The sequence below is a fragment of the Lasioglossum baleicum genome, chromosome 5, assembly GCF_051020765.1.
Source record: "Lasioglossum baleicum chromosome 5, iyLasBale1, whole genome shotgun sequence".
NCBI lineage: Eukaryota > Metazoa > Arthropoda > Insecta > Hymenoptera > Halictidae > Lasioglossum > Lasioglossum baleicum.
The window spans coordinates 6,705,075-6,731,488 of record NC_134933.1 but is presented as its reverse complement, the minus strand read 5'-3'; the positions used below and the strand labels follow the sequence as shown (position 1 = coordinate 6,731,488).

The window sequence follows — 26,414 nt, the reverse complement described above, 5'->3', positions numbered from 1 at the left end:
GAATAAGACAAATGTGATCGTTTTATTTACAGGTAGCAAACTATACTTACACTTGCTACCATGCTGGTCAAGAAATAGCCATCAGGATAATACAGAATGGATGGCTTCACAAGGGTGCTTTAATCTGTCCACCGTGTCGAGATATATGCCAGGTGAGAACTGCCATCAATTCCACTTTTAATTTACGTAGTTTACAAGTACGTTTTTCTTCAATGAAAAACAAACCATAAAAAAAGAATCTGAATCCTTCAACAAAGATTTATTTCTTCCAGGCCGAATTAATGGAAAAACATGAACAATGTAAACCAGGGGATGAGCATCCTCCTGCGACGTACTACCACCGAGACCACCTTTACTGTGCATCCGCGGGAAGAGCGACAAGCTTGTCAACGTTGATAATACTAATCTATTTTCTCGTACTTAGATGATATGTCGTCGAACCTAGGCAATATTTCTAACAACGTCCAAATTAGATCGATGAATTGTTATAGGGAACCATCGAATCGTCGTTCGAAAGCACTTTCCAATCGCAAACTCCTGGATCTAATGACGCGAGTGTTATCTTCGGAACCAAATAGTAATTTCCTAAACCTAATAAACAGCCGAGGTGGTGATTTTATTTTAATATTTTTCCGTGGCAGCCATCGCCTCGACGAGTAGGATATACTGACAACAATTGTTAAGATTCTACCAGAGCGGGATGATCGATAAACGTTTAATTCCTTCGTACTGCATTTTTACCGTATTAAATATATCCTTGTTAACGCCTTATATTTATATTAAGGTATCTGACGAGGCATTCGTGAAGTGCCAATACTTTTTAGTATTATAAATATATACGTTTATGCCTACTCGACTACGCTGCCCGTTCGATTCTTATCATTCTATTGCGACAGTATTGTTGTGTTATTGTCAACGTTACGAGTACCACTATTTTGTTGACTATTGACGAGACCAGTCAGTGGTAGTTATATCGAGAGATTCGTTTTAAATTAGTAAATTATGTAAGTGCCAATATTATCTGCCAACGTCTTACAATCATATATCTGCACAATGATTTCAGATTACTTATCCGTGTTTTAGTTTTGAATATCTTCGCGATGACAACGATTTTTTAGGTATCTAGTTACTGTTATTGGTTTCTTTTTTTGTTAAAAATATTTGCAATTGAAATCACTATCGATGTTTTAATTATTTTCCAAGCTAACGAAATCGCAATATGTAGTCTGTAGAGCAGAGCTGCTTAACAAAAGGCGCTCGTCGATGGCAGTGGACACTAGAGATCCCTAGGGGAAAGGTTACCGTCTTCATAGAGACAAAACGCATCACGTGACCGTGCCGCGGGGTAAGCGTGGGGAATAGCGTCGTAGAAGGGGAAGGTAGAGTGGGGACACAAGTGTGCGGCCCGCGGGCCACCAGTAGCCCAGGTCTGCTGTAGAGTATGAAAGTATAGATTGAAAATCTGATAATTTTTGCTCAAACACTTTTGTGTTGAATAGTTGGCAATTTTTTATGCAACAATTTGCACCAACTTGGATTGCATCGCCTATAATATTATTTCTACAATACCTGAGTTTGATTATTATACATAACAATCTATCAAGAAATTCAAGTATTTAGTAGATTCTAGATGAATTGAGCATAATCTTATCCCGACTACGTAGGATGTAAAAATGTGCGATATCGCGATTAAGAAATGTAGCAAAGTTACGAGAAATAACAATTTCTTTACATGTATTTGTGCACACAAGAATCCATGTATAGTCATCATTCGTAATACTACATTGTAGAATACTTGTTTTGGAATTATTTCGATAGAATGGAGTTATGATATTCCCATCGTTTGATAATAATTGTATTACATTCCATTGTTAAGACTACTATATATACGTGAAGACAAGGATTACTGTAGTTTTCTTGAACGCGTACAAGAAGTTGATCATTTTGTACACAGAATATTAATATTGTACACATTCAATACTGTAAGGGTACGTTCGTAAACTATACAATAATATGTTCATTTTTTCGAATCTACTGTTTATATTTGTACAATGATCTACTGGAGCTTATGCTTGCGATGATTTGTAAGGGATGATAAGACAGAAAGAGTGTTACATTAATGGAAAAGATGATTTCTGAAATTTGTGCATTGCTTACATCGTACATTATTAATGTACATAGTATATGTATATTATGTATTATCGACAGATGTTCGCCTAATTTATGATTGAAAATGTGTATTTACGATATATGTCAATTATGCATGAACGACCGCCGGTATTATTAAGGGCACAGGTGTAGAAACAGACTTGTATATGTGATATTCTTAACAACTATTCCTGTTCTCTTAATAATTTTTCCCACGAAAATGCATTTGTACGTCGTTGTTTACTGACAAACATCCGGTGCACTGCAGAGGCCGCTCTAGGGGGGAGCAACCCGGACATTTGTACGGGGCGCGAAAATTTAGGAGCGCCATTTTGGCTGTAAGTGTGAGAAAAATATTGATGTGTTAAATACCCAATTAATAGAAAATTTGCTTTTATTAAAATTTAAATAAAATGATTTGATTTTTATTGAAGATAAAAAATATGTACCTTTATTTTTTTTTAAATATATATATTCTTAAGCGGCGGCAATTTGTCTTCTTGTCTGGGGCGACGTAACCGTTAGAGCGGGCGCTGTGCACTGTTATCATTGGCATAAAATATACACGATAGTATCGGTGGACCGGGTATTAAACAATTTTTTTACCTGACTGTAAATAACTGTCACTTATACAGGGTGTGGCAGGACGGGTGGTACAACCCAGCAGTGGGTGATACTACATGTAAAAATAAGTCGAAAAAAAGGAATAACATTTTTTTGTTCGACGCTTCGTTTTGGAGAAAATCGAGTTTGAAAATGTAGCGAGTGCACGTGCTACTGCATAGGAATTGTCTGACGCGTCTGACCATGATCAACCAATTCTACTTTGTGCATATACTAAACCACGCGAACCTGGCGGAACTTTAAACTCGATTTTCTCGAAAACGAAGCGTGAAATGAAAAAATGTTATTCCTTTTTCTCACTTATTTTTACATGTACCCCCTGCTCGGTTGTACCACCTGTCCGGCTACACCCTGTATAAGTAAACTGCGGATTTTTATGTGGATTTTATGCGGATATTTATAATTCTTGAAGGATGATTAGAAAAATTCGATATAACTGAAATCAATTTTAACTTGTTTTTATACACATATCAAAGCAATTGCAGTTTATTAGAATTCAGCTTTCTTGAAATCCGTGTATGAATAGAGGAAGTTGCATAAACTTTCACAGCTTAAGGTACCAACAATATTGTTTCCGATGCAATATAAGCAATTTTGTCACTATATATAATTTAAGAAAGGCGATTGAAGTCAATACGAAAGGACTACGATTAAAACAATAGTATACGAGAGATTGTACTCTAAAGGATTGTTCTAGAATGCAGTAATACTTTGTTAAAAATAATTTGTAATAAGATATAAAGAAACTTTTACTTGTCTCTTCTTTGGTAAATATGTTTTCACGTTTAAACAAATAGTTTTGCATTAAATATGTGTATCATCTTAGTAACGATTGCTGCATTCTCTGAGAATCGAAATATTGCGAGCAACTTGTTAGTATTATTTTTTGCAAATCGAGTGTCATAAAATATGAACCCTGGCCAGAAAAGTTGTACATTACAATGGTAATGCAAAACTCTGTCGATAACGAAATAAGCATAATGAAGAGTGTCCAAGTATGTGTGCGCGTGCGAATGTCTAAATGCCTTCAAATGCATATTGTACATACATAGAATGTACGAAGAGCTCGGAATTATCGAGGTGTATTTTTTCCGATTCCGAAGTTGATGCAAAATTGTTGAACGAGTCGAATATTTTAATCAAATACTCACCATGCCATTTTCAGGTGTAGAAATTATACATAAATACATACATATACATATATTCCGATTGTTCGTATGGAACAGTCGAAGAGGAAAAATGCCCTCGCGATTAGGACAAACAGATTTTATATATGTATAAGAATAATATTGTACATTGTACCGGATCGTAGACCCTGAAAATGACGTTCGAACAACAATCGTGTTGTTTTATAAAATGTCATTATAGACAGAAATAAAAATCAAAGCACGCGTTGTTGTATTGTAAGTAATGTAGAAAATGTAAACTATAATACAAATTTTATAACAATACTTATAACATAGACTTGAAACAGTTTTACTTTTTATTATAAGCCCTTTCTCATTAATATATTGTATAATATTATCCGAATATAATCTCCTACAAATCGTCTCCTGTGATGAACTCTAAAAAGATACAACATTCTTTTGTTTACTCTATAATTTATAGCAGATAGTATATTTCGCTGTTCTCGGTACAGTGTTCCCTGTAGATCAGGGCTCGGAATTACTGGAATTACTTACGACTTCTGGCGGGCACTGCACGCCCAACCAGCACAGATACAGCTCAAAGATAGCAGAAAGATGTCTGCCGCTAGACATTCAAATGTCTGAAAGATGTCTGCGAATGTCTCCGGAAAGTCTCTACAAGGGCTCCGGAAGGTCGTTTGTTACAAAGTTGCCTGTCTTAAAGTGGTCTTGAGAATGACTGTTAGTCGTGTTTCAGGCATTGTAGAGACATGTTCCACGACTCTGTCGGGCATCTTTTAGGCGACTTTCAGAAGTCTCTTGAGCTTGTTAGAGAGACGTATTTATGCGAAAAGGGAGTGGGAGGGAAAAATCAATTTACGATAATAGTTTAAAGTAAACGAACAAATAGTTTATTATAATAATATATGTACTATTTATAAAATAAAAAAATATATAAAATAATATATATAAAACATTAAAATTAATATATTAAATTCTAATATATATTAGAAATAAAGTATTAAAATTAAAATACAATATCACGCACTTAAAACATTAAAATTAATATACTTAAATTAAAATATAAAAATTGAAATGAAATATACAGTTGAAACATCAGAATCAGTATACAGGGTGGTCCACGCAACTTGCACACCAATAAATAACTTCCAAAGTATGCGTAAAATAAAATACTACATTCAGAATAAAATATCACGCACTTAAAACATTAGAATTAATATATTAGAAATAAAGTATTAAAATTAAAATACAATATCACGCACTTAAAACATTAAAATTAATACACTTAAATTAAAATATAAAAATTGAAATAAAATATACAGTTGAAACATCAGAATCAGTATACAGGGTGGTCCACGCAACTTGCACACCAATAAATAACTTCCAAAGTATGCGTAAAATAAAATACTACATTCAGAATAAAATATCACGCACTTAAAACATTAGAATTAATATATTAGAAATAAAGTATTAAAATTAAAATACAATATCACGCACTTAAAACATTAAAATTAATACACTTAAATTAAAATATAAAAATTGAATAAAATATACAGTTGAAACATCAGAATCAGTATACAGGGTGGTCCACGCAACTTGCACACCTATAATAACTTCCAAAGTATGCGTTGCACGAAAAAGTTTTGTATACAGAAGTTGCATGGTCTGAAGGGGTACATTATGTAGTGTATTATTTTTTTACAGGTGGACGCGTAAAGGACATGTGAAGGTCAACTTCATTTTTTTAAATGGAATGAGGTATTTTTTAATACATCAATGATGCAGCTGGACCTATGTATGTCGAAAAGTTAATAGTTCAGGAGATATTTCAATTTAAATAACTCTAAAATACCATTACTGTCGTACTAAGACGTTACATAAGTAAGTAAACATTAACGTCTTAGTACGACAGTAATGGTATTTTAGAGTTATTTAAATTGAAATATCCCCTGAACTACTAATTTTTCGACATACATAGGTTAGTACTTTTTTATAATGAATGTCCAGCTGCATAATTGATGTATTAAAAAATACCTCATTCCATTTAAAAAAATTAAGTTGACCTTCACATGTCCTTTACGCGTCCATCTACAAAAAAGCTACTAACATCTGATTAATGCTTATTCAGGGGGCCTGTTACTGGCGCCACACCCTGTATACTAAAATTAAAAAATATAAAAATTAAAATAAAATATAAAAGTGAAAATAAAATATTACTGATAATGTCTGTGGTTGTAAGGAAAAACGCCGCATGTCACAATTTCAAAAATTCGAGTTTATGCATTCATTGAGCTTTAGACTTTAGAGTATAGGATTTACAGTAGCGGACAAAAGTTTAAGACCGCTCTAAAGAAGACGATAACTTTTTTAATATTGTACTATACGATTTGAACTTTTTTTGGGAAGCTAGAGCAATTAGTTTACTAAAGGATGTGAAAAGAAATTTTTTCAAAAATTGCAATTGATCGGAATTGTTGAAAAAATACTAAAAGTTGATTTTTTAATTATTTTATGTGGGCCTATATTGAAAATTTAAAAAACACGTTTTGTGTAGATCTGTGTCAATCAAACATATCCTGAAAATTTCGTCAAAATCGGTCGACGTTGCAATGAGCTACAAACGTTTAAAGATGGTAGAAATTGCAGATTTTCACGATTTATTGCCGAAAATCTGCAATTTTTACCATCTTTAAACGTTTGTAGCTCATTGCAACGTCGACCGATTTTGACGAAATTTTCAGGATATGTTTAAATAAACAATCAACTTTTAGTATTTTTTCAACAATTCCGATCAATTGCAATTTTTGAAAAAATTTCTTTTCGCGTCCTTTAGTAAACTAATTGCTCTAGTTTCCCAAAAAAGTTCAAATCGTATAGTAAAATATTAAAAAAGTTATCGTCTTCTTTAGAGCGGTCTTACACTTTTGTCCGCTACTGTACATATTTACCAGAAAAAAAGTCATGGAAACACGTTTGGAAGGCTCAGACAACAATGCAATTTAACCAACCTCCTATGTCAAAGTATTAGCGATCGAAAGTGAAAGTATATGTGACATGCGGCGTTCTTCCTGATAACCACAGATATATTGAAATTAAAATCACTTGGTCACACTCGCTTTGTTCATGTTTCTTGCGGCTGCCGTCCACTTTGGCTTTCTCCGCTGCACCTTGAATAAGAATATCTTTGTTTATTAATTTGCACATGAATAATCATTATAATAATAATATTAAAATAAGGGTGATAATTACATATAACAAGGCTGGCCGTTCGATAATTTGCAAACGGTTATTTGCCCTTCCGGCCCAATCAGCTATAGCAGACCGCCATGCCAGCACGTCAGTCATAATGATACCTAGACTTTCCTGGCAAAGTTGTAGCTGTTGTGCCCCCCGTATTGTGCACTTCTGCTGCCTAAAATAAAAAATTGTTATATAGCATATCACATTCTGTTAATTTAATGAAAATGAAAGATAAACGTCAGCTATTTTAAGTGTATTTATTAAACAAGTCATTGGTCTCTTCGGCCTCCTTTGCTTTTCTTCTAGCCTTCGTGTAGCCGTCTAGAAGCATTATATAATTATTATTTTAATTATACATGTATGGTGTGTAACTACTTTAACTTACCAAAGGTACTGTTTTTGAAGATCTTTACAGAAAAGTGCTCCCACGAAGGTTGAGGCAGTTCACATTGTTGGATTGCGTTGCTCAATTTTGATTTGTGTACCGGTGGCCAATAACATTTGTCGCCTTCCAGCCAACTATTTGGCACCGCTTCTACCGTTCCGTCCGCCAAAAATTGGACAACGGTCCATGTATTTGTAGGCATCTCCATTTGTGTGTATATATTCTAAGAATTGAAAAGTATGGTAAAATTTAGAGACTAATTTAAACATATATGTAATTACGACGTAAATATATTTAATTAAAGAATATATTTAGAAAAATAGCAAATAGAATGAAGGAATGGAAATATGACCAATTTTTGTTCATTTTTTGACTTCACACTTATTTACACATTAGGGCGGTAGACTCGTTTCCAGGATTGCAATCAATTGCAATCCCGCACCCTTGCAATCCTAGAAAAAGCAGTCTACCCCCTTACAATACCGAAAGTACTTTCTTTAACTTTCTTGCCAACCCCATAGTAAACTTCGAATATAGCGGAAGGGCATCAGCAAAAAACACTAACGGTAACAAATAACAGCAATGGAAGTACTTACTTTTGTAAATATACACTCGTCGGATAAATTATCACTATTACAATACACTAATACAATTAGACACTTCTCTAAACCTGGTGTCGACCGGTGTCGACCATGTGCGCCGGACCAAAAATAGTAACTTCAACAGCGCCACTCGGGGTGAACTACGAAGACAGAGAAGCAGATATGTTTCTCGCAGGAAAGACACTGACAGAGAATATATGAAACAGCTTGATTTTTTCGATCACGCGGGTAAGCCGCATTTCGCGAAGAAGCAATATTTTTTTATGCTCTTTGTGTTGAAATATTCTCTGCATTATTGCGGGGTCCCGTACAGAGCCCTTTTTTGGATTTGGCTCTTGGAACTTTGTAAACAACAAAAGTGTACATTTTTATGGAAGAACTTTTTTTCTGTACACTTTTTCCAAATGCTCTTTGCGTTGAAATACTCTCTGTATTATTGCGGATTAGCATGCAGAGCTCTTTTTTCGAAAAAGTGTACAGAAAAAAGTTCTTCCTTAGAAGCTGTATCCCCCTACTCCACCCCACTCTTTACCGGCGGCGTAGGAAAAACAACGTCTCCGGAAAATGTCTCTCAGTCGCCAAAAAGATATCCTTTATGGAGACGTTGCATTTACGACTGAAATGAGACAGCTGAAAGACGTTCACCCTCTGCTGTGAAAACAACGTCTCCATAAAGATATCTTTTTGGCGACTAAAAGACGTATCTTTGGGACATAGACGTTCAGACGGGACGACGACATGAAACAGACATCTATGAGACGATGTGTGCTGGTTGGGCGCGTTATTGACAGGAGACCGTGGATGGTTAAATCTGGTTAAATCAGGTTAAATATTCAATGAAATTGTTATTCAAGGGCTAAAAAATTGGTGGATGTATACTGAAGAATCCCCTGTGTCTGTATATTGTACAATAAAGATAATTTATTCATGCAAAATGAAAAGTATTGGATATTCATTACTGCAGCAAATGATTCGTGCCGCTTCTCCCATAAGACGCAATGTTAATTCCGGCACGATTCCTAAACGTCCGTACAGCGCCATTTCATGCAGCGGCAAAACGCTCAAACTGTTAGCCAAATGTTACCGACAGAGTACATGTTGGTAACAGCGCCATCTAGCGGTAGATTCGGAACTAAATTTGGCTAACAGTTTGAGCGTTTTGCCGCTGCATGAAATGGCGCTGTACGGACGTTTAGGAAGAGCAAATAATTCGTGCCGGAATTAACATTGCGTCTTATGGGAGAAGCGGCACGAATCATTTGCTGCAGTAATGAATATCCAATACTTTTGATTTTTCATCAATATAAATGTAAATATAATGTGTCAGGGAATGAATAATAAACAATTAATTTCTGGCAGAATTTATTGAAGATTATTACGGTTAGAAATTATTTACAGATATTTATGCAAGCTTCACGAATGTTGTAATACACGTGTATGCGTGTATGTGTTTTCTAATTTTCTTCTTGTTAGAGCGGTTTAGTTTCATCATTTCGCCACCAGATGGTTATGGGTAGGTTTAATAAGTTTTTGAAGATAAGAGGAAGGTGAGGTGACGTTGAAGAGGCTTATTTTTGCCTGTAGTAAATAATAATATTTCATAAGAAGAGAAATGGGTGATAGTTCAGAAGAAGAACTGAACTGTGAAGATATACCCGAAGACGTGAACTGGGTATTATACAAGGATCGGGAAGAATGGAGAGACGTGACTCCAGTACCGCAGGATGACGGTCCCCATCCAATTGTTGCAATAGCTTATTCTGAAAAATGTAAGTGACTTATTTTAATTATTACATTCTCCTTATTTAGCCTACAATTTGTTTACCAATTGTCTTGCTTCTTGAACGTATTAGATGTTCTGGAAACATAACCTCCGATTGATTTTACAATTCATTCAGTGCCACCTTAATCTATTAGAACAGTGTATATTTGTCTCTAAAATTTATGATCGAATTTTTATCAATGTTATTTTAGAAATTTAAAAGTTTAAAGTTTACAAAATAACTTTTACAGTTTCATTCAAGCCCTGTTTTTAAGACGATATATTTTACAGTGTGCGATCTTAGTAAGTATTCCTAATAATTATTCATATTTACTGCTGTTTCAAGTTCAGGATGCCTACGACTATTTCCGAGCGGTTTTAAAGTCCGGAGAAAAGTCGGAACGTGCGCTTGCACTGACAGCAGACTGTGTCTGGCTGAATTCAGCAAATTATACAGTATGGCAATATAGAAGGGGAATACTTAAGGCTCTTGGGAAGGACTTAAGAAATGAGTTAAAGTATATCGGCTGGTTGACCAGCTACTTTCCTAAGAATTATCAATTGTGGCATCATAGAAAGATTATCGTCGAATGGCTCCAAGATGGTTCCGCGGAGCTGGCGTTTACAAAAACCATTTTAAGTAAAGACGCAAAGAATTATCATGCCTGGCAGTACCGTCAATGGTGTATAAAGACATTTAAGTTAGTATATTGCATTCCTCTTCTCTTTACATATACTATATTGGTTGTAAAGAGGCATCGGATAAATAAAATTATTGCATTTAGTTTAACAAAACTAATGTAATAAACTTCTATTCAGTTTATTCGATAACGAATTGGAATATGTGGAGAAACTCTTGGATGAGGATGTTCGCAATAATTCTGCTTGGAATCAACGGTATTTCGTGATAAAGAATACAACAAATTTCGAGCAGAGTGTAATTGATAAAGAAATTGATTATGCCTTGGATAAAATAGACATAGTAAAAGGAAATGAAAGTGCTTGGAATTATCTTAGAGGGTACTTATATTATTTAGCTAAATCAAATAATCAATTATTTGAATAATCATTTTCTGAACATGGATATGTGCTTTCTAGTATTTTGATGAAAGACAGCAGTGGTTTGGGTTATAACGAAAAAGTGAGGCAGAAATGTGAAAAATTGTATATGGACGGATGTCGCGCTAATCATTTGCTGGCTTGCATTGTGGACATTTGTCAGGAAAGACCTATATCAGAGGAATCGCAAGATTCACTGTTCCATATAAATAATGCTCTTAAGGTATTTCACCTTCTCGCATATTTATATTTCGATTTGCAGCGCTACGAATTATACAGATATTTATATTTATACATTCTTTGCAGATGTGTAAAGACTTGTCAGAAAAGCACGACACGATAAGAAGGCGATACTGGGATTTTGTTGGGCAACAAATAAAGGCTAAATTAAATCAGGAATCTTAACTACTTCTGTACAACTGTGTAGATTACTTCACATTTTTATAAAAAAAACATTTTACTTAATTACTACTATACTATGATCTTTTTACTTGGAGGAAAGCTACATATTATTAGTTTCCATGTTGGAACGATGATAAATGTATTAATATAGAATAAAATTGTTCAAAAAATTGAACGAACGCGTTGAATGAAAACGTTCCTTTTCGATAACAAAAACACCAAACTGTTCTTTCGTAAGAAATAACGGGGACCGGTGAACATTGATTATCTATTTATTTATAAAATAGTTACATACTTTCAAGTATGATACAATAACTAATTACAATAATAATAATATCAATGTTTAGGCTTCCATGTGACTTAGATAATCATGAACGCTGCGTTTCAAACGATGATTTCAATACTAAAAATACATCCGTGCGCCTTTGAAATCTGAAGTTGCTCGAATCAACGTCAAACCGAAAATCATTTCTGATAGAAGGTGTTCTAGACGTACAGTTTCCCTTTCCGAGGCGCCTTAAAAATATCTAAAGCGAGAAGTAAATTTCGTTGCGAATAAATAGCGGCAGTGACTGCATTGCTTGAACGCTCAAACCAAACAATTCATTGTTCGTTCAGTATGAATAAGTGTTTAGGAGATTATTCAAACACTCAAAAGTCTGCGACTTTTATTATTAAACTATAATGTACGTACAAGAATTATAGTACAGCACGAAATATAAATATAGTTTTCGAACAATCAAATGAGAGCGTATCAATGGAATTCCTCGACAAACAAATGTAGTTTTACAGTGTACGAATACAAGTTCAGTGTTACTCGATAACAGCAGATTGTTCGAACAAGACGAGATGCAACGAATTCATTTTCCGTGTGTTCGTGAGAAGTGGTTTTCGATGCATGTTTCTTAATAGAACAATCAACGTTGGACATGACATAATCGGAGAACGATATGTGTGAACAACAAAGTGGCGTTAACTCCGAAAGGATGAAAACAGGTAACGATTCGATATATTCATCTCGACGAACAAAAACATTGCGAATCTAACGCGGTTTATTTTTCTCTCTTCTATGTAAAATACTCGCCGGTACGACGTGTTCTTAGATTTCTCTATCCTAACATTTAACAATTAACATTCAAACAATTAGCCCGGTTACATGCACAGACCGATCGAAAACAAGTCCTCTTCCGTGGCAGACGAAAAAAAAAGGAACACTAATATTCATGTATGGAACAGTCTGACACGACGATTTTGTAGAGAATACACTTTAGAGAGGCTGTGGCTCTCTAATTTTTACATCGTCCGAATCGATCTCGAATCGCGTTCATTGCTTGCAAAGAGGATTGCTTCCACCGGTACATTAAAGCTACCAGATATACGTAGTTTTACCACGAATTTATACATATACACTTGATTTACACCGAAAATATAACATCATATGAATATTTTTACCACTTTCTCTCTGTTTTAGTTTCTCTTTGCTTAAATTTCTTCATATTTAACATGTTGCGTAGTGAGTATCTTTCTCTGATCGATCGACTGTGATACGGTGACTGAAAAATCGCTTATCGCGTGCGATTACTTTTGAAAAAGCGCGCTATTAATGTACACACACAGATTTTCGAATATAAATTCTGCGGGAATCGGAAAACGTTCGTCGGTGTTTTCATAGAAAACCATTCCATAAAATGTGTAACAGATCTGTCAGAGTTGCGAGTGGGTTTTGGCACTTTGCATCGTTAGGTCCATCTTTTTACAACTAATATTACAACCGCAATTATGATTTCGTGAAAAGAAACGATAAACAATTGTACAATGGTTATTTCAATTATCCTGCTCCTCTTGAACGCAAAAATAGTGAGCCAGAATGATCAGATGAAGATTTCTCAGTAAAAATTACAGAAATTATTTGTAGTCGAGATGTTTAAGTATTTTTTAACATCTTCGGTTCCCAGGTACTGTAACGTTGGTGTGCTTTGTAGAAAATTTTCTATTTCAATCAGTAGACAGCGGGTCTTTATCAGTGCTGGGGAAAATAGTATTTTAAATAGTAAATAATCCCATTTATTTTTTACAGCATCTGTATAACTTTGAAAATAAAATATTTTATTTGATGCCGTAATTTTTGAAAATAGTATTTTATTTTAAGAATATTGAAAATATTTGGACTTTGTCTTTATTTTAAATTTTAATTTTAAATATTATTGCTGAAGATAATGGTTCGCATTCAATAGATATTGCGAACCTTTGAAACTTCATTTACTATCGAGTTTAAAATCTCGATTTCGTGATTTATTCGATTTTTCTGAACACGCAAGCGACTATATAATTGCTACTGTTAGCCATCCAAAATGGAAATGACGATAAATTGGCCCTCCTCTGGTCTTCATGCAAAAAAAAATTTCCTACTCGAATTGCAACAAACTGGAACGAAATAGAAGTTTATTTTCTTTCTTAATATGTTTACTAGACTGAATATTATGTAACAGTTTTCTCAATTCTTCTCATTTTTGTCGTAAATGCGTAAAATCCGCTGTCTATTAATTGGTACCTGTAACTAAGACGCATTCGTTTCGACGCATTCGTTTCGACGCAGTCGAATCACAAGCATAATTTCCTCGTACGTAGACGATTACATTTTCGGTATGTTCGTGATTGTTCGATCTTCGCGATTTTTCACACGCCGTACGATGCAGTCGAGATTTATTTAAATGTTCTCAGTATACCTCTTATTAGTACGTAATCTATACGATTGGACCATCTGTCAGCCATACATGCACAGCCTGACCATAATCTTCCGTGGTTCTATTTAATAATTCATCTTAAGTATTGATACTGACCATTATTGGCTCGATGACCGCGCGGGTGCTATTTCACCGGCCTAAGTTCACCTGTTTACCGGGACATCAAGCCCTAAACACGCCGCTCAATTCCCTTTTGATCTCTCTGTCCAGCAGTTACGCTATACCTAGTAGACACCACCGAAAATATCTTCGATAAAGACGCAACTAACTATCGAGAAGGAGATAGATTTCGTATAGATAAGGTAGATTGTTGAATCCTATTCAAGTACAGTGTTGTCTACTACAAAGTAGACGAGATATCATGTGCATTTTGTACCCCTCGCGAAATTACTTTTGTCGCTTACTCGGTCTCTCCTTGGAGCACGGTCAATATTTTTCTCAAATCTGCACTCGTTCATTCACTAATTTTTATTTGTTACTTCGCGGAGTGAAACGAAGCAACTAATTACAAAACGCAATCGGTTAAGTTACTTTTATAAGTGTATAGATATTTATATATCTCCATTGGTCAGTAATTGGCACAATGCGGTTTCCAGCAATGAAAGTAAAAGTTGATATCCAAAATTTGTGTTTACATTATATGTTCGCAGATATTTAACGCGCGTTACATTCAACCAGAGGTGGGCATTATTTGGCGAAACAAATATTTCAAGTACTATTTAATATTTTAGATCTTATTTTGCTTAACGAAACTAGTATTTTAAATGAGATATACAATTTCGAAAATAAAATATTTGTATTTTAACAATCTGAACCTCAAAATAAAATATCTTTATTTCAATATTTGATCCTCAAAACAAAATATTTCTATTTTGACAATCTGAAACACGAAATAAAATTTTGCATTGTTATAGGTTATAATACTCTGAGAAACCGCATAAACATATGCGGTTTATGTCTATCTTATCGTTGAGAAACGATTTACACTCATAAATGTATTGAACTCGAACCATTATATTCAGTAATAATATTTAAAATTGAAATGGAAAATAAAGACAAAAAATACAAATATTTTCAATATTCTTCAAATACAATATTATTTTCAAGAAAAGTACTGCCTCAAATAAATTATTTTATTTTCAAACATTACTGCATCAATTTCAAAGTTGTACACACTTTAAAAAATAAATAGGATTATTTGCTATATACTATTTAAAATACTATTTTCCCCAGCTCTGCATTCAATCTCTTATAACTACTACAAACATAAAATATTTTCAAGATTAGAAGATGTCTATGTTCATGTGTTCAAATTGGTTCACTAAAAATGGAAGAAGATTCGAATTATATTATATCAGAAAAACGTGGTTTCGTTGTTACACCGTGCTCCAAAGAGTTCACGCGATGATTTACAACTAATAGGCCCAACAATGTTTGCTATGATACACAATATGTCTCCCTTCAAACGTTTCCTGCTTGTCCGAAAAACTGAATCGCTCGAGTAGAATGTTTCTGCTGAACTCAGACGAAAATCGAGAATGCTCCGCAGCGACGATTCCTGTTCGAGTTTCGTTTCTCCCGACACTATCTATCATTTAATAATTACATCAGCAAAGACTACGCTGCTCTAGTTACTTGGCATTTGCAGATTGAAAATCTCGACACACTCGACCGTGCCCACGTCTCTGTAATGTCTATACCGAAATAAACGCGACGAAGACCACGTTCGAAATGAAATTGAACGGGAAACAAAACGTGGTGAATTTTTCCTAATAAAAATTGCATTCGGTGCAACGTGTGACGGTGTGCAGGTGCACAGACGTGGACTCGGCCCGACGCACTTGACAAAATACAAATGTCGTCTCGAATTTACTCTTATTGTCTACATTGATGAACTTAAGAGAAACGCTTTCGATATTTTCCCTTGATTGCACCTTAGAAAATACGAATTCTGGTCCTTTGGAAAAATTCCAGAAAAATACTCTGTCCGTTGAACTGCTCGGGAAGAGGTAAAATTTCTATCATCTGATTAGTTTGTTCGTGATATATGTATTGTATTCCTACGATGCGAATTTTCCCATCACAAATTTCGACACCGTGTAAGAGCGTGACCGCTGAATTTCAATTTTCGAATCAACCTGATCTATTCTCTCCGATTCTATCGTTTTTGTCTGTCGTCTTCTCACCAAAGCGCCCTATGTGACACGTCGAATACGTATATAAGAATTTCTGTTTAACGATCGGCGACCACTGCGAATTGATCGTCGATTGCAATGCTCTCTAACATACAGAATCTTAATGACGTAAAGTTCTAGACACACTAGGAGTAAGATAAGACAAGTCGCTGTTATAATGTGAGTGCGTTCGTGATCGAGCGCACAATAGAGCCAGCACACAATGCTGCATTCGAAAAGAATGTACATACCATTTATTATTGAACCACCTGAACAGGTAAAAATGATGCATTCATGATTTCGTTGTATTAATTAGTCAGTTACCTCTAGAATGTAGTAAATGTCTAAGAACCCCGGTGAGGATTTCTTTGAAATTTACTGAAGAAGAGTCCCAAATGAATTTGTACATCTAAAGTCGCAAGGTTTCCTTTAAATATGAAGTAACCAGATTGAAAAGAAAAGTATTGAAACAACTATAGAGTCTGAAATTGTACGCAGTCGAAAAACTTTGTGTTAGGTCTAATGTATTCTCGACCATCGAGCGTGTGTGTACGTGGATGTGCAATTAGTGTCTGGTGTGATCTCCGACATCTAGATCTAACAATTGGTTGATATTGAAAATAACTAGATAACGCAATTACCCCGTTCCTTTTGTCTTTTCTATACTTATTCCAGTAACTTCAAAGACATGCGGTAGTGATCGAGTTGATACGAGGCAAGCGTCGACGTTTGCCTCAGTTTTACACGTTAACCTTATGTTCTAATTGTAAGGGTTAGGCGCTGCTAAAAGTTGGAGAAATACCGGTATCTCGGTTTTGCTGGTGTCTATCTCTCTCTTCCTCTCTTTCACTTCCCCCATCTTTCTGTTATTCTTCAGTTGAGCTCCTTTCGACTAATCACGGATGCATGGATCTTTGTTTTTACGTATCTCGAAGTTACAACTCAGAAAAGGACAAGCACTGCCGGAGGAGTGCTTATCATCTGTTGTCTCTCTCGTGGCAGACTTGAACTTTTCGATGCACCGTAAGTCATGGTTAGGCAAATGCACCCTATTTACAGTTACGATCGGAAGTAGGCAGTGATGGAAATGATTAAATACATTCGGAGAAAAGCGTCGTCGACCGTCGCGCGGATGCTTTGGTCCAGTCATCGCACAACGTCTCCCATAGTGATCACAATGAAAATTCGGTTACCGTGAAGTTAACGTGTCCCGGTCAATGTCCAGACGAATGTGAGAAAATGAAGGAAATCAATCCCGCGTGCCTTCTCTCTCTCTCTCGGTTCCGTTTCCAATTCGCTTCGTCGTTCTCTCTCTCTCTCTCTTTAGCAGCACGCAGTCTTTACAAGCTAGTGTTCTTACCACGATTAATATACACTTCGCTTACCTGTCACAAAAATAAATACTTCTATTATGTCGCTTAGTCTACTCGCTTACGTGCTATAAACAATAAGTCCGGCCGAACGTAGCCGGCTGCTCTAGCGGGATTTACCATATTATACTTTCTACCACTCACGCTAATCCCCTTCAACACCGCGTTCACCTGCTAATATTTGTCGCACTTGTCTCGATTAACACTTTACCCACCGCGGGAATCAACAAACAAACGAGAAACTCAACATTTTTATTACTTTAACCACTTTCTTCTTGTATAGATCTAAACCTTTTGTTTAACCTTTTTAATTGGACAGTTTTAGCAATGAGCAACGTGCAGGACATTTTTCACTAACATTAGTTAAACGAACAACCAAATTTACGAACAGAAGATCATTTTTCTGGACGTATTCTTTGTTTCTATTTTTAACGAGAACTTTTTGTTATCAATGTTTCTACAAAATTGTTTAATTTCTGGGCCGTTTACAAGTTTTCGTTGCATCAATCGTAAAGTTTTTTTATCAAGGTTTCAAGAATGCGATTTTTCAACTTTCAACCTTGTATCGGTAGAAGTTTAAATACCCGAAAGGAATGAGTAAAACAAAATACATACCAGGCAATTAAAATAATCAATTCGAGAAGATTTAACACTAAACGTACCAAACACGAAATTCGTTTAAACTTTCTGTAATTTTCTGTACAATAATAAATGTTTGAGAGAAGAGATTTACATCTCCATTTCCCACCAATGCATTTTTATAGCTCAAATAATTGCCAAATAAAAAGCAATCGTTCGTCCGCGGTAAGTTTAGTGCGAAACAACGCTCGAGGAAACAACAAAGGAGCGGTCGGTAAAGTGTTCTGAACTCCCGGTTCGCTATTACCGTTAAAAACCCTACGTAAATCAATGCTACCCGTTTTTACCAGCGACGATGGCTTAAAAGAGCCAGTCGCGTCGAATACGTGACCTATCTCCGCTCGCTAACGTCTCGTTGTGCAACTGAAAGTGCATATAACTCGGGTTTTACAACACCTACGAAAATCACTGGATCATGCCTGGAACTGCGTTTCTTTTTTTTTTATTATCGCGATATCCTAGCTGTACAGCCGGACGAGTGAATTAAATTCGATTCGCTAGCTTCTGCGTGACGCAAACAGAGTAAACTGTGTGAGCGCGCGCGCGTGCGTGTGTGTGTCATGTGCATATTCTTCCCTTTTGTTATCATTTCCTATCTCGATGACGGCGATATCAAAATAAAAGAAAAGAAAAGAGAAAAGAAAAATGAAAGAAGAGAGAAAAGGTAACTCCGTCACGCGAGAAACTAAACAATTTATACCGTGTGTATGTGTGCTTGTGTATGCCTCTCTCGATATACGGAGCCCGCTGTTCGGCGCTCGGTAAGCGTTTGTAAAAAACACGATCCTTGTAAAAAAGTAAACTACGTTATTATTGTTACGGAAGCCTTTTCGAGAATCTAGCTATCGATATCCGCGTTTCCTCAGTATAAAAAAAGGGTCGATGCGATTTATCGTTTTTTTTTTTGCCAATATATCATTTCTCTCACTCTCGTTCTCTCTCTCTCTCTCACTCTCTCTCTAAGCAGACATAACAAACGTAACGAAAGATCGTAGAAAGCTAAGCTCAATCGTTTGGTTCATACAAACGTTTGTATCCCGTGTGTCTCATCCCCTGAATGACACAGTGAAACACGCCTTCGGCATCTTCGAAAATACCACCGCCCCCACACACACAAAAATGGTCGTTTCCCTTAGCTCGGTGCTACGCGAGAATAATTCTCTGTTTCTCTCTTTTCCCCTATATTAAACGTCAACCGTCGTCGTCCTCATATCGATCTAATCAGGATCCTCCTCCTGTGATATTACACCGTTCGTCTCATCGTTTGTAGCGCGCGTTCCTTAAAAATGATCTACTTACTGGACACACTGGCCCATAACAGGTTCCACTTGTTAACTACTAACAATCACGAAATATTGTTTTCCTTGGCTATTTTTTTCGTTTTTTTTTCCCCCGTTTTCTTAATCATCCCGCTCTCTAGCGACACGTATATCGACGCTACAACTAGACATTTTTATTCGGAAAGGGTCACACGCCTCGCGGGTATCTCTTACCGCTTCTGAAGGGATCGTTTTTGATCTGTATAACCCTCGTTCTTTTTTTCGGGTTCCGCGCGAGCACGTTCGAACGTGGTTTCCGCCATCGACGAGGTACAGGAAAAATATCTAGGTCGGTTTCCGGCGAGAATTTCTCCCGACCGGCGTTACACACACGTTCTCCCGGATCTCTTCTCCCATCGCTGAGGGACCTTCCCGAAACATCCTCGAGGAAATGCTTGTCGACTCCTATTTCCAGGAGTTGGCAACGTTGAGCGATTTATTCCCAAACCGACGAGTCTCTTCAGGTCCATGGAGTGTATCGTGGCCGTGCCGAGTGTCAGAAGGCCGTGTCCAAAGCTGCCATACTAGTCGAGATGTCCGGGTCCGCGCGACAAGCTTCCAAAAACTCGGTCAACGTCACCACGCCGTCCTTGTTCCCGTCCATCTTCTGCAAAACAAGCCCCAAGTCAAGCGTTAGGTTCTTCCATCGACACTTCGCAATGCGCCGGTTTCGCGTAACTGCGGTTTTTGTTGTGGCGAGAAAAAAGTTGGTGCAATTTAACACTAAACCTACCGAGCCTTAAAAGTAACTGGTACATGTTCCCTCATAAAAATGACACGATTTACTTGAGTTAGACTTCTATTGTAATACGTGCCCTACTAAAGGTATCTATAGGGTAAGGTTGCTCAAGTCGTACCAGTGCGTAAGTCCTACCACTTGAATTTTGAACGAACTATGGCGACAACAGCACATACAACAGCAACCAAATATACATCCGAGTCAATCAAATTGCTTTACGTATTATTGTCTGCCATAAACCAGCCTTATTATAAATCCTGTCATCAAGTAAGTTTATTTCAATTTTCTTATAAGTTTCTGCATATGTATATGGTAGTTAATCTTGCAAGTAAATTATTGATAAAATTATGTTCCTTATTAAATATAAATTCAGTAGAATTTACATAATCGTTTGGTCGAAATGGAATCGTATTAATTTTATTCAATGTTAGGTAATTATGTAGGTATACTTTCCTTTAACTTGTGAATAAAGAAAATATAAAAAATGCGACAAATGAAAGAAATGCAGTAATTAATAAAAAGGAATTGGCATTAAAAATTAAAAAGAAGAAAACCGATTGGTTTTGTTTTATTTGTGGAGAATATCGGGAGGAAAACATGATTCAATGCTTGAAATGTGCTGTATGCGCTGGAGTTGACAAAAGGACAAAAAAATTTGTATGTAATGTTTGTACTAACTGAATATCTATGTGTCATGTAAACAGATTAATGAAAAATACGATTTAATTATTATTGTTTCTTAATTGAATTCTTAGGTACGACTTAGACTATAGGTGGTACGACTTAGGAAACCGGTTACTTTAGTCGTACCGATGTAAGTTTTTCAAGATTTAGTTTATTTGACGTGAAAGTATATAGATTTTCCAATTTCGTTATAATAAATAACAATTTAATTAATTTCTATTTATTTGATGAATCCTGAGTTTTATACGCGGTTTTTTTCTTAAGGGGGGTACGACTTGAGCAACCTTACCCTACAGTCATTTCTTATGTAATCATTTTTATTATTTCAATAAGCAAATAAAACTTTTGACTTTAAAAGCGTAATCTACTCAGACTATTAGAAAATGAAGGAAATATGGTTACTGTTAGTTGCAATTGACGCCAACAATTTTTATTGGCCACAAAGGGTCATGTAATAGGATAAGTGATAAGGGATAGCCCGATGATTGATTATAAAAATCAAATTGGCAAATTACGTTACAATTACGTATGACTGAAACCGCTCGACCCTGTTTCTAAGTACCATATGGACCACGTATTGACCGTATTGTTATGAAGGGGTCTCTAAAGTTTCGCGGATGGTTTTCAGAAACAATGGAGCTGATTTTATCGGAACTTTCCCTCCGCTCGGTTCTGCGCGAAGTGTTTTTAATTAAAAGTCTATAAAAGATGATGTATCGTGTTTGATGCAGCTCGCAAATATACAATATCCTTTGTTTCTGCTTAATTAAAGCTCGCCGATATATCATTTCATATAATAATCATTCGTGTTGTCAGCGAGCACTGTTCTATTTCCGAAAAAGAAAGAAAACAAGAGATGCGGAGCTCTCTCTCTCTCTCTCTCTCTCTTTGTCACATCGATCGGCAACGTATTTCGATACAATATCTCGTCGAAGAAAAGTAATGGCAAGGAATGAAATCGCAACCACTTTAAACTTCGTATTCTGCTTTAGTGTCGCCAAGGGACGAACTTTAAATTGGCAATTCCGTGTTGCAACTATGCCCTTATGTTCTTCTTTGTTGACGGCCAGACGAATTTATACTATTTCATACTTGCATCAAGTATGGCTGCCAAGTTCCGTGTGTGGAGTCTGTATGTGTATCGTGTGAAAGAACTCCATTATCGATGGACAAAGGATTCTCTCCTAACGAGAGTTGATTCAATTTTGTAATGGAACGAAATTTACGGAAACAGTCGAACATAGTTCTAGCAAATACAAGTTGAAGGTACTTACATACCGAGTGTTATAATAGGCCTTAGCATTAGCACAATTATTAGCACAATTAAATATAGTTAAAGAAAATTCAGTTCCTTTGACCATCGGACTCCTGCGGGTACAAGGCCTATGACGGAGTCATTTCTGACCCCCACCGGTATTTTACTAATATAATATAAATATAATATAATAACAAAGTTCAGCAGTCTATTGGCAACAGACTAGCATTATTTTATGATTTTACAGAGAATCTGGCTCTTGATAAAGTCATTAGCTATTAGTAATAGCGAAGTTATAATTATTTTACGGGGAATATCGTGGCAGACAGTTTGTGGAAGTACTTAACGATGTTCCATTAATAACAATCGTGCATATTTCATGAAGACTGTAATTGACCCGTCCAAAAACGGCTTACGGTGAAATGATGTTCCCAGCACGAAGGAAACTTTTTTATCATACGGCTCGTATAAGTGCATTCACGCTGATCTCGCAGATACTTTTTGCGACAAAACGACATTCCTTTTTTACGGAAAGTTATAGAAACTTCGGAATCCCTGATTGCTTGTTCCGGTTGGAGTAGGATTTATGGGGGTGGTGAAATTTAAGGCGTTGTCCCCGGATCGTGCAACGCCTGCTGACCCGATGATTTAGCTCCCTTACGCAGACCACGCAGGACCTTGTACAAAGTCCCTTGTTCAAGGATATTGGCCCATAAATTAGCTTAGCATTTTCAGCGTGTACAGCCCTACGGAGTCGGCCACTGCTTTTGCGGAAGGTACCAGTTCGCTCTTCTTCGTAAAACTTGTTTTTTGGCAGGGTCGGGAAAGGAAAATCCCCCTACGTCTCTAAAATTTATTTCCTTGAGCCCAAACATTCTTGGACGGTGAAGCCCGTGTCTGATCCATCTTTTCAAGACTTTACTTACGTTTCTGGGTATAATAATTTTATCCAACGAGAATAATGCGTTTTTGAGAATTGGTGCACTTTGTCAGACGTGTCTGAGAAAAATTGCGAATGAAGTATCCGGATAAAGAATTTCGATCTGAATGCTCCTAAATTTATTAATTCGCTGTCGAGTTGTTCACGTCGCCCCCGATCAACGGGCAACCTCAAAAAATCAATGAGACTCGTCGATACATCAAAAATGGCTCTATCCTCGTCGACGATAAATTTCGACACGCGTCTCGGCAACTGCAGGCACGTTCTATAACAGGGATTTGTTTCTGGTGCGAAGGCACGGGATATTTCCGCAAATTGTCTCTCCCGAACGAATCGAAACGAATCGTCCTTTATTCGATGCGGGGGAAGATAACAATGGGTATGAGAACACTGTTGCAGACATTGTCATTCGCAGCTAACAATGTGACAGCCGATAAAAAGGTAACAGTTTTTCCGCTATCATCGAAGCCGAGGCACTTTATAAGCAGGCACTCGTTTTCTTTCGCTCGTTTCCGTCGAAGTGAACGAGCCTGGCTGTCTGTTCGCACTTGGAGAAACTTCCTGACCATTCCGCGATAGAAAATTCAATTCAGTAGAATTCTTTCACCTACTTTGTTTAAAATATCGCGCGTAGGATATTTTTCACGATTTTCACTGAGAATTCTTTAGTCTTTTTTGGTTACTTTTCGTAGGATCAAGGATTAAAGGCTTGCTCGGTACTAAAACGAAAGTGTCGGAACGAAAGTACATTTTTCGGTGAACGTATAAAAACGCGGGGGAACTCGTACCTGAAACATCCGATCGACTTTCTCACGTACGCCCTGATGGTCCAAATTTGGATCGGCGAACTTTCCCATCAGCTCGTACACAGCTGTCACGATGTCCGTCATTTCTTCCCTCGTGATACAGCCGTCGCCGTTGATATCGTAAAGGGAGAACGTCCAACGCAGTTTTTCATCGATGGAACCTCGAGACAGTATGCTGAGGCCGGTAACAAAGTCCTGGAACAGCGAAATGAAATTGCTGCCTTTTCAATCCTGGCTGATCATTTCATGTTCGAAAATTCAATTCGCCGCACGGGACGCGGCGATACTGCATACGTAACAGCGCCGTGTCTCTTAAAAATTTTTATCTCGATTACGGTCGCCGTTGAATTAGAGTCACGTCCACAAATTCGTAGCTGCGGCGACGTTGCGACACAAAATTGCAATTTATTATTTCTTGGCTAAACTATATGGATTATGAAAGATCTTCAAGTAAAAATTTTTTTTAGTCTCTTCACTGCCTTAAATCTCAGCTACATACACATACACGAATGCATTAAAATATTCTTCACAATAAAAGACAGCAAAAGTTCGACGAAGGTAATACGCCAATAGCAAATAAGCATTGGCCTACTTACTCGTTCCAGAAACATCAAAAGTATCAATTGGCCGCAATTAATGGCCAGAGGGTGTAATTTAGTAATTATGTTAATTAAGCCCTCGCTACACAGACGCTAAACAGTGAACGAGTTCGTGGCAGTAATTATTTACAATAACAGCAGCGATACGAAGAATAACAAAGACGAGAATAATAAGTCGGACACGAAAACGATAATAAGAACGTTGACGGAGCTGCAATCGTTGATCTTAACGCAGCAGTGCAACCCGCTCTTACCGGGTAAACAGGGTTGCTCTGCGTCATCTAGTAGCCAGTTACCCGGGTTATATGGGTTACACTGGGTTACTGAGGACCGAATCTGATTTGGGTTACGGTTACAATACCGTCGGGTTCAAGCTACGGGGCACGTCCTCTTTTAATTCGATTCCGTTCGTGACGCGTTTGTGCTAACGTTTAGCGAAAGGGTAACTTTGATTAGCTCGCGGAGCATAAAGTGTCAGAGCCCCTGCATCAGTATGCGTGGCTGCACGTTCGTAAATGAATGTTATCGGCGAGGGTCACTTTCGCGTGTTCCTCTCTGCACTGTTAATCTTACGTGTAGGGTTTAAGCTTCGTCGTTAATTGTTTTGATAAAGAATTGTTTATAGCCCGAACGTAACGGCTGAAATAAGCGATAAAACTCACGTGGATAAGAAGGGTTTATTGTTATTCGCGAGTACGCTGTTTACAGTGTGGTTGATCAAATTTTAACCTTATTTATTCAATTTTAAGTAAACTGGTACGAATGAAAGGAGAAGCGTGATTGCGTTTCATAATTACAGGAGCTAGGCGAGTGCAAAATATTTTGGTTCAAAGTAGACTCGCTTAAAAGATAGTGTTTTCTTTCGGCATACTTTTTAATTTGCGAAATCTAGCCTTTCATAAAAGTCTAGTAGAAGAAGTAAGCTGACACGAGAGCGAAAGGATAAGCGCGGCTGCGTTTAATAATTAGAGGAGCTCGAATGGTATCCTCTGGGACCGCAGCGCCGCTGTACATGTTGTTCCTGGATGGTTAATGATTACCCTTATATCAAAAAGCTGTGTCTGTCAGAGCGTCAGAGCTGTTAGCGCGGCAAATTGCATTTCGTGACGTAAAAGGGTAAGAGGACAGCAACGAGCCTGGGAGATAAAACCGACAAAACTAAAGAGAACGGAAAACGGAGTCTTTGAAAAATAAAGAGACGAGTTCTGTAAAAGGAGACTGCAAGCACGCTGGAAATTTCGCGAGAGATGAGAAATTCACGTCGTAACTGGTTCGCGGTTAAAACCGCGATAGGAGAATATTCGATAAAAAAAACAAAGTCGCTGAAATCACCACCGAATGCAATTGTCTGAAACCATACTATCGCTATAGTGTTGCTGACGCGCCTCGGGATTCCTCTAATATTCGCCGAATCGTAAAACCTGCGAGCCAACGAAGCTTAAAATAAAACAAGAACGATACTTAATCGTACTTACGTGTCGGACGTAAAGTTTCATGGACTTTTCGTTTCGCTTGTTACAACGTCCTGTTCGATTTTTATACTTCCCGACACGCCCTTCTTTCCGGAAAATTCTTTTACGTACTTTCGATAAATCTTCGTTCGCTCGAGCCGATAAACTTACAAGTTTCCGCAGAACGGTGGAAATCAGTCATTTTGCGAAATGACTTCCGGGAGATGCTAAATTCTTTTGAAACTGCGACGACGAATAGTTCGCTCGATGGTGGTAAATTTTCAGCGATAGACCGCGATCTAGATTAACTGTCCAGAAAATCAA

The 26,414-nt window shown here is 36.9% G+C and overlaps 3 protein-coding genes and 1 long non-coding RNA gene across 7 annotated transcripts in view; 2 read left to right on the top strand and 2 right to left on the bottom strand.

Annotated features, from left to right (window-relative positions):
• Invadolysin (leishmanolysin-like peptidase, invadolysin) overlaps positions 1-4,223 on the top strand; it is a 139,890-nt gene extending 135,667 nt beyond the window's left edge. For both annotated transcript variants that reach the window (XM_076424402.1, XM_076424401.1), the window contains exons 14-15: positions 33-152; positions 273-4,223. In XM_076424402.1, coding sequence (XP_076280517.1) covers positions 33-152; positions 273-428 — 276 coding nt within the window. In that variant the 3' untranslated portion in view covers positions 429-4,223. The remainder of the gene's footprint in view (positions 1-32; positions 153-272) is intronic.
• Positions 4,224-4,635: 412 nt separating this feature from the next.
• Positions 4,636-8,577, bottom strand: LOC143209120 (uncharacterized). 2 transcript variants are annotated; one of them, XR_013009050.1, is made up of 4 exons: positions 8,142-8,577; positions 7,546-7,768; positions 7,170-7,332; positions 4,636-7,087 (listed from the first exon to the last, which is right to left on the bottom strand). It is a non-coding gene; the product is annotated as an uncharacterized LOC143209120 (long non-coding RNA). The 2 variants fall into 2 exon arrangements; XR_013009049.1 differs by lacking the exons at positions 4,636-7,087; positions 7,170-7,332 and adding an exon at positions 7,339-7,481 and having other exon boundaries at positions 8,142-8,549.
• A 1,048-nt stretch (positions 8,578-9,625) lies between these two features.
• LOC143209191 (A-type potassium channel modulatory protein KCNIP1) overlaps positions 9,626-26,414 on the bottom strand; it is a 44,800-nt gene continuing 28,011 nt past the window's right edge. For both annotated transcript variants that reach the window (XM_076424539.1, XM_076424540.1), the window contains exons 4-5: positions 24,023-24,235; positions 9,626-20,223 (exon numbers count right to left, since the gene is read on the bottom strand). In XM_076424539.1, coding sequence (XP_076280654.1) covers positions 20,113-20,223; positions 24,023-24,235 — 324 coding nt within the window. In that variant the 3' untranslated portion in view covers positions 9,626-20,112. The remainder of the gene's footprint in view (positions 20,224-24,022; positions 24,236-26,414) is intronic.
• Fnta (farnesyl transferase alpha) lies at positions 9,644-11,412 on the top strand. The gene is made up of 5 exons (XM_076424541.1): positions 9,644-9,916; positions 10,256-10,610; positions 10,729-10,929; positions 11,008-11,191; positions 11,275-11,412. Exons 1-5 carry the CDS (start codon positions 9,760-9,762, stop codon positions 11,371-11,373), a joined length of 996 nt encoding a protein of 331 aa, XP_076280656.1. The 5' UTR covers positions 9,644-9,759; the 3' UTR covers positions 11,374-11,412.

What these genes read in the sequence shown, in the direction of transcription:
- Fnta (XM_076424541.1), top strand. Translation starts at nt 9,760, where the DNA reads ATGGGTGATAGTTCAGAAGAAGAACTGAACTGTGAAGATATACCCGAA. An exon ending in AATAGCTTATTCTGAAAAAT is followed by an intron (nt 9,917 to 10,255) that starts GTAAGTGACTTA and finishes TGCTGTTTCAAG; the next exon opens with TTCAGGATGCCTACGACTAT. An exon ending in TGGTGTATAAAGACATTTAA is followed by an intron (nt 10,611 to 10,728) that starts GTTAGTATATTG and finishes ACTTCTATTCAG; the next exon opens with TTTATTCGATAACGAATTGG.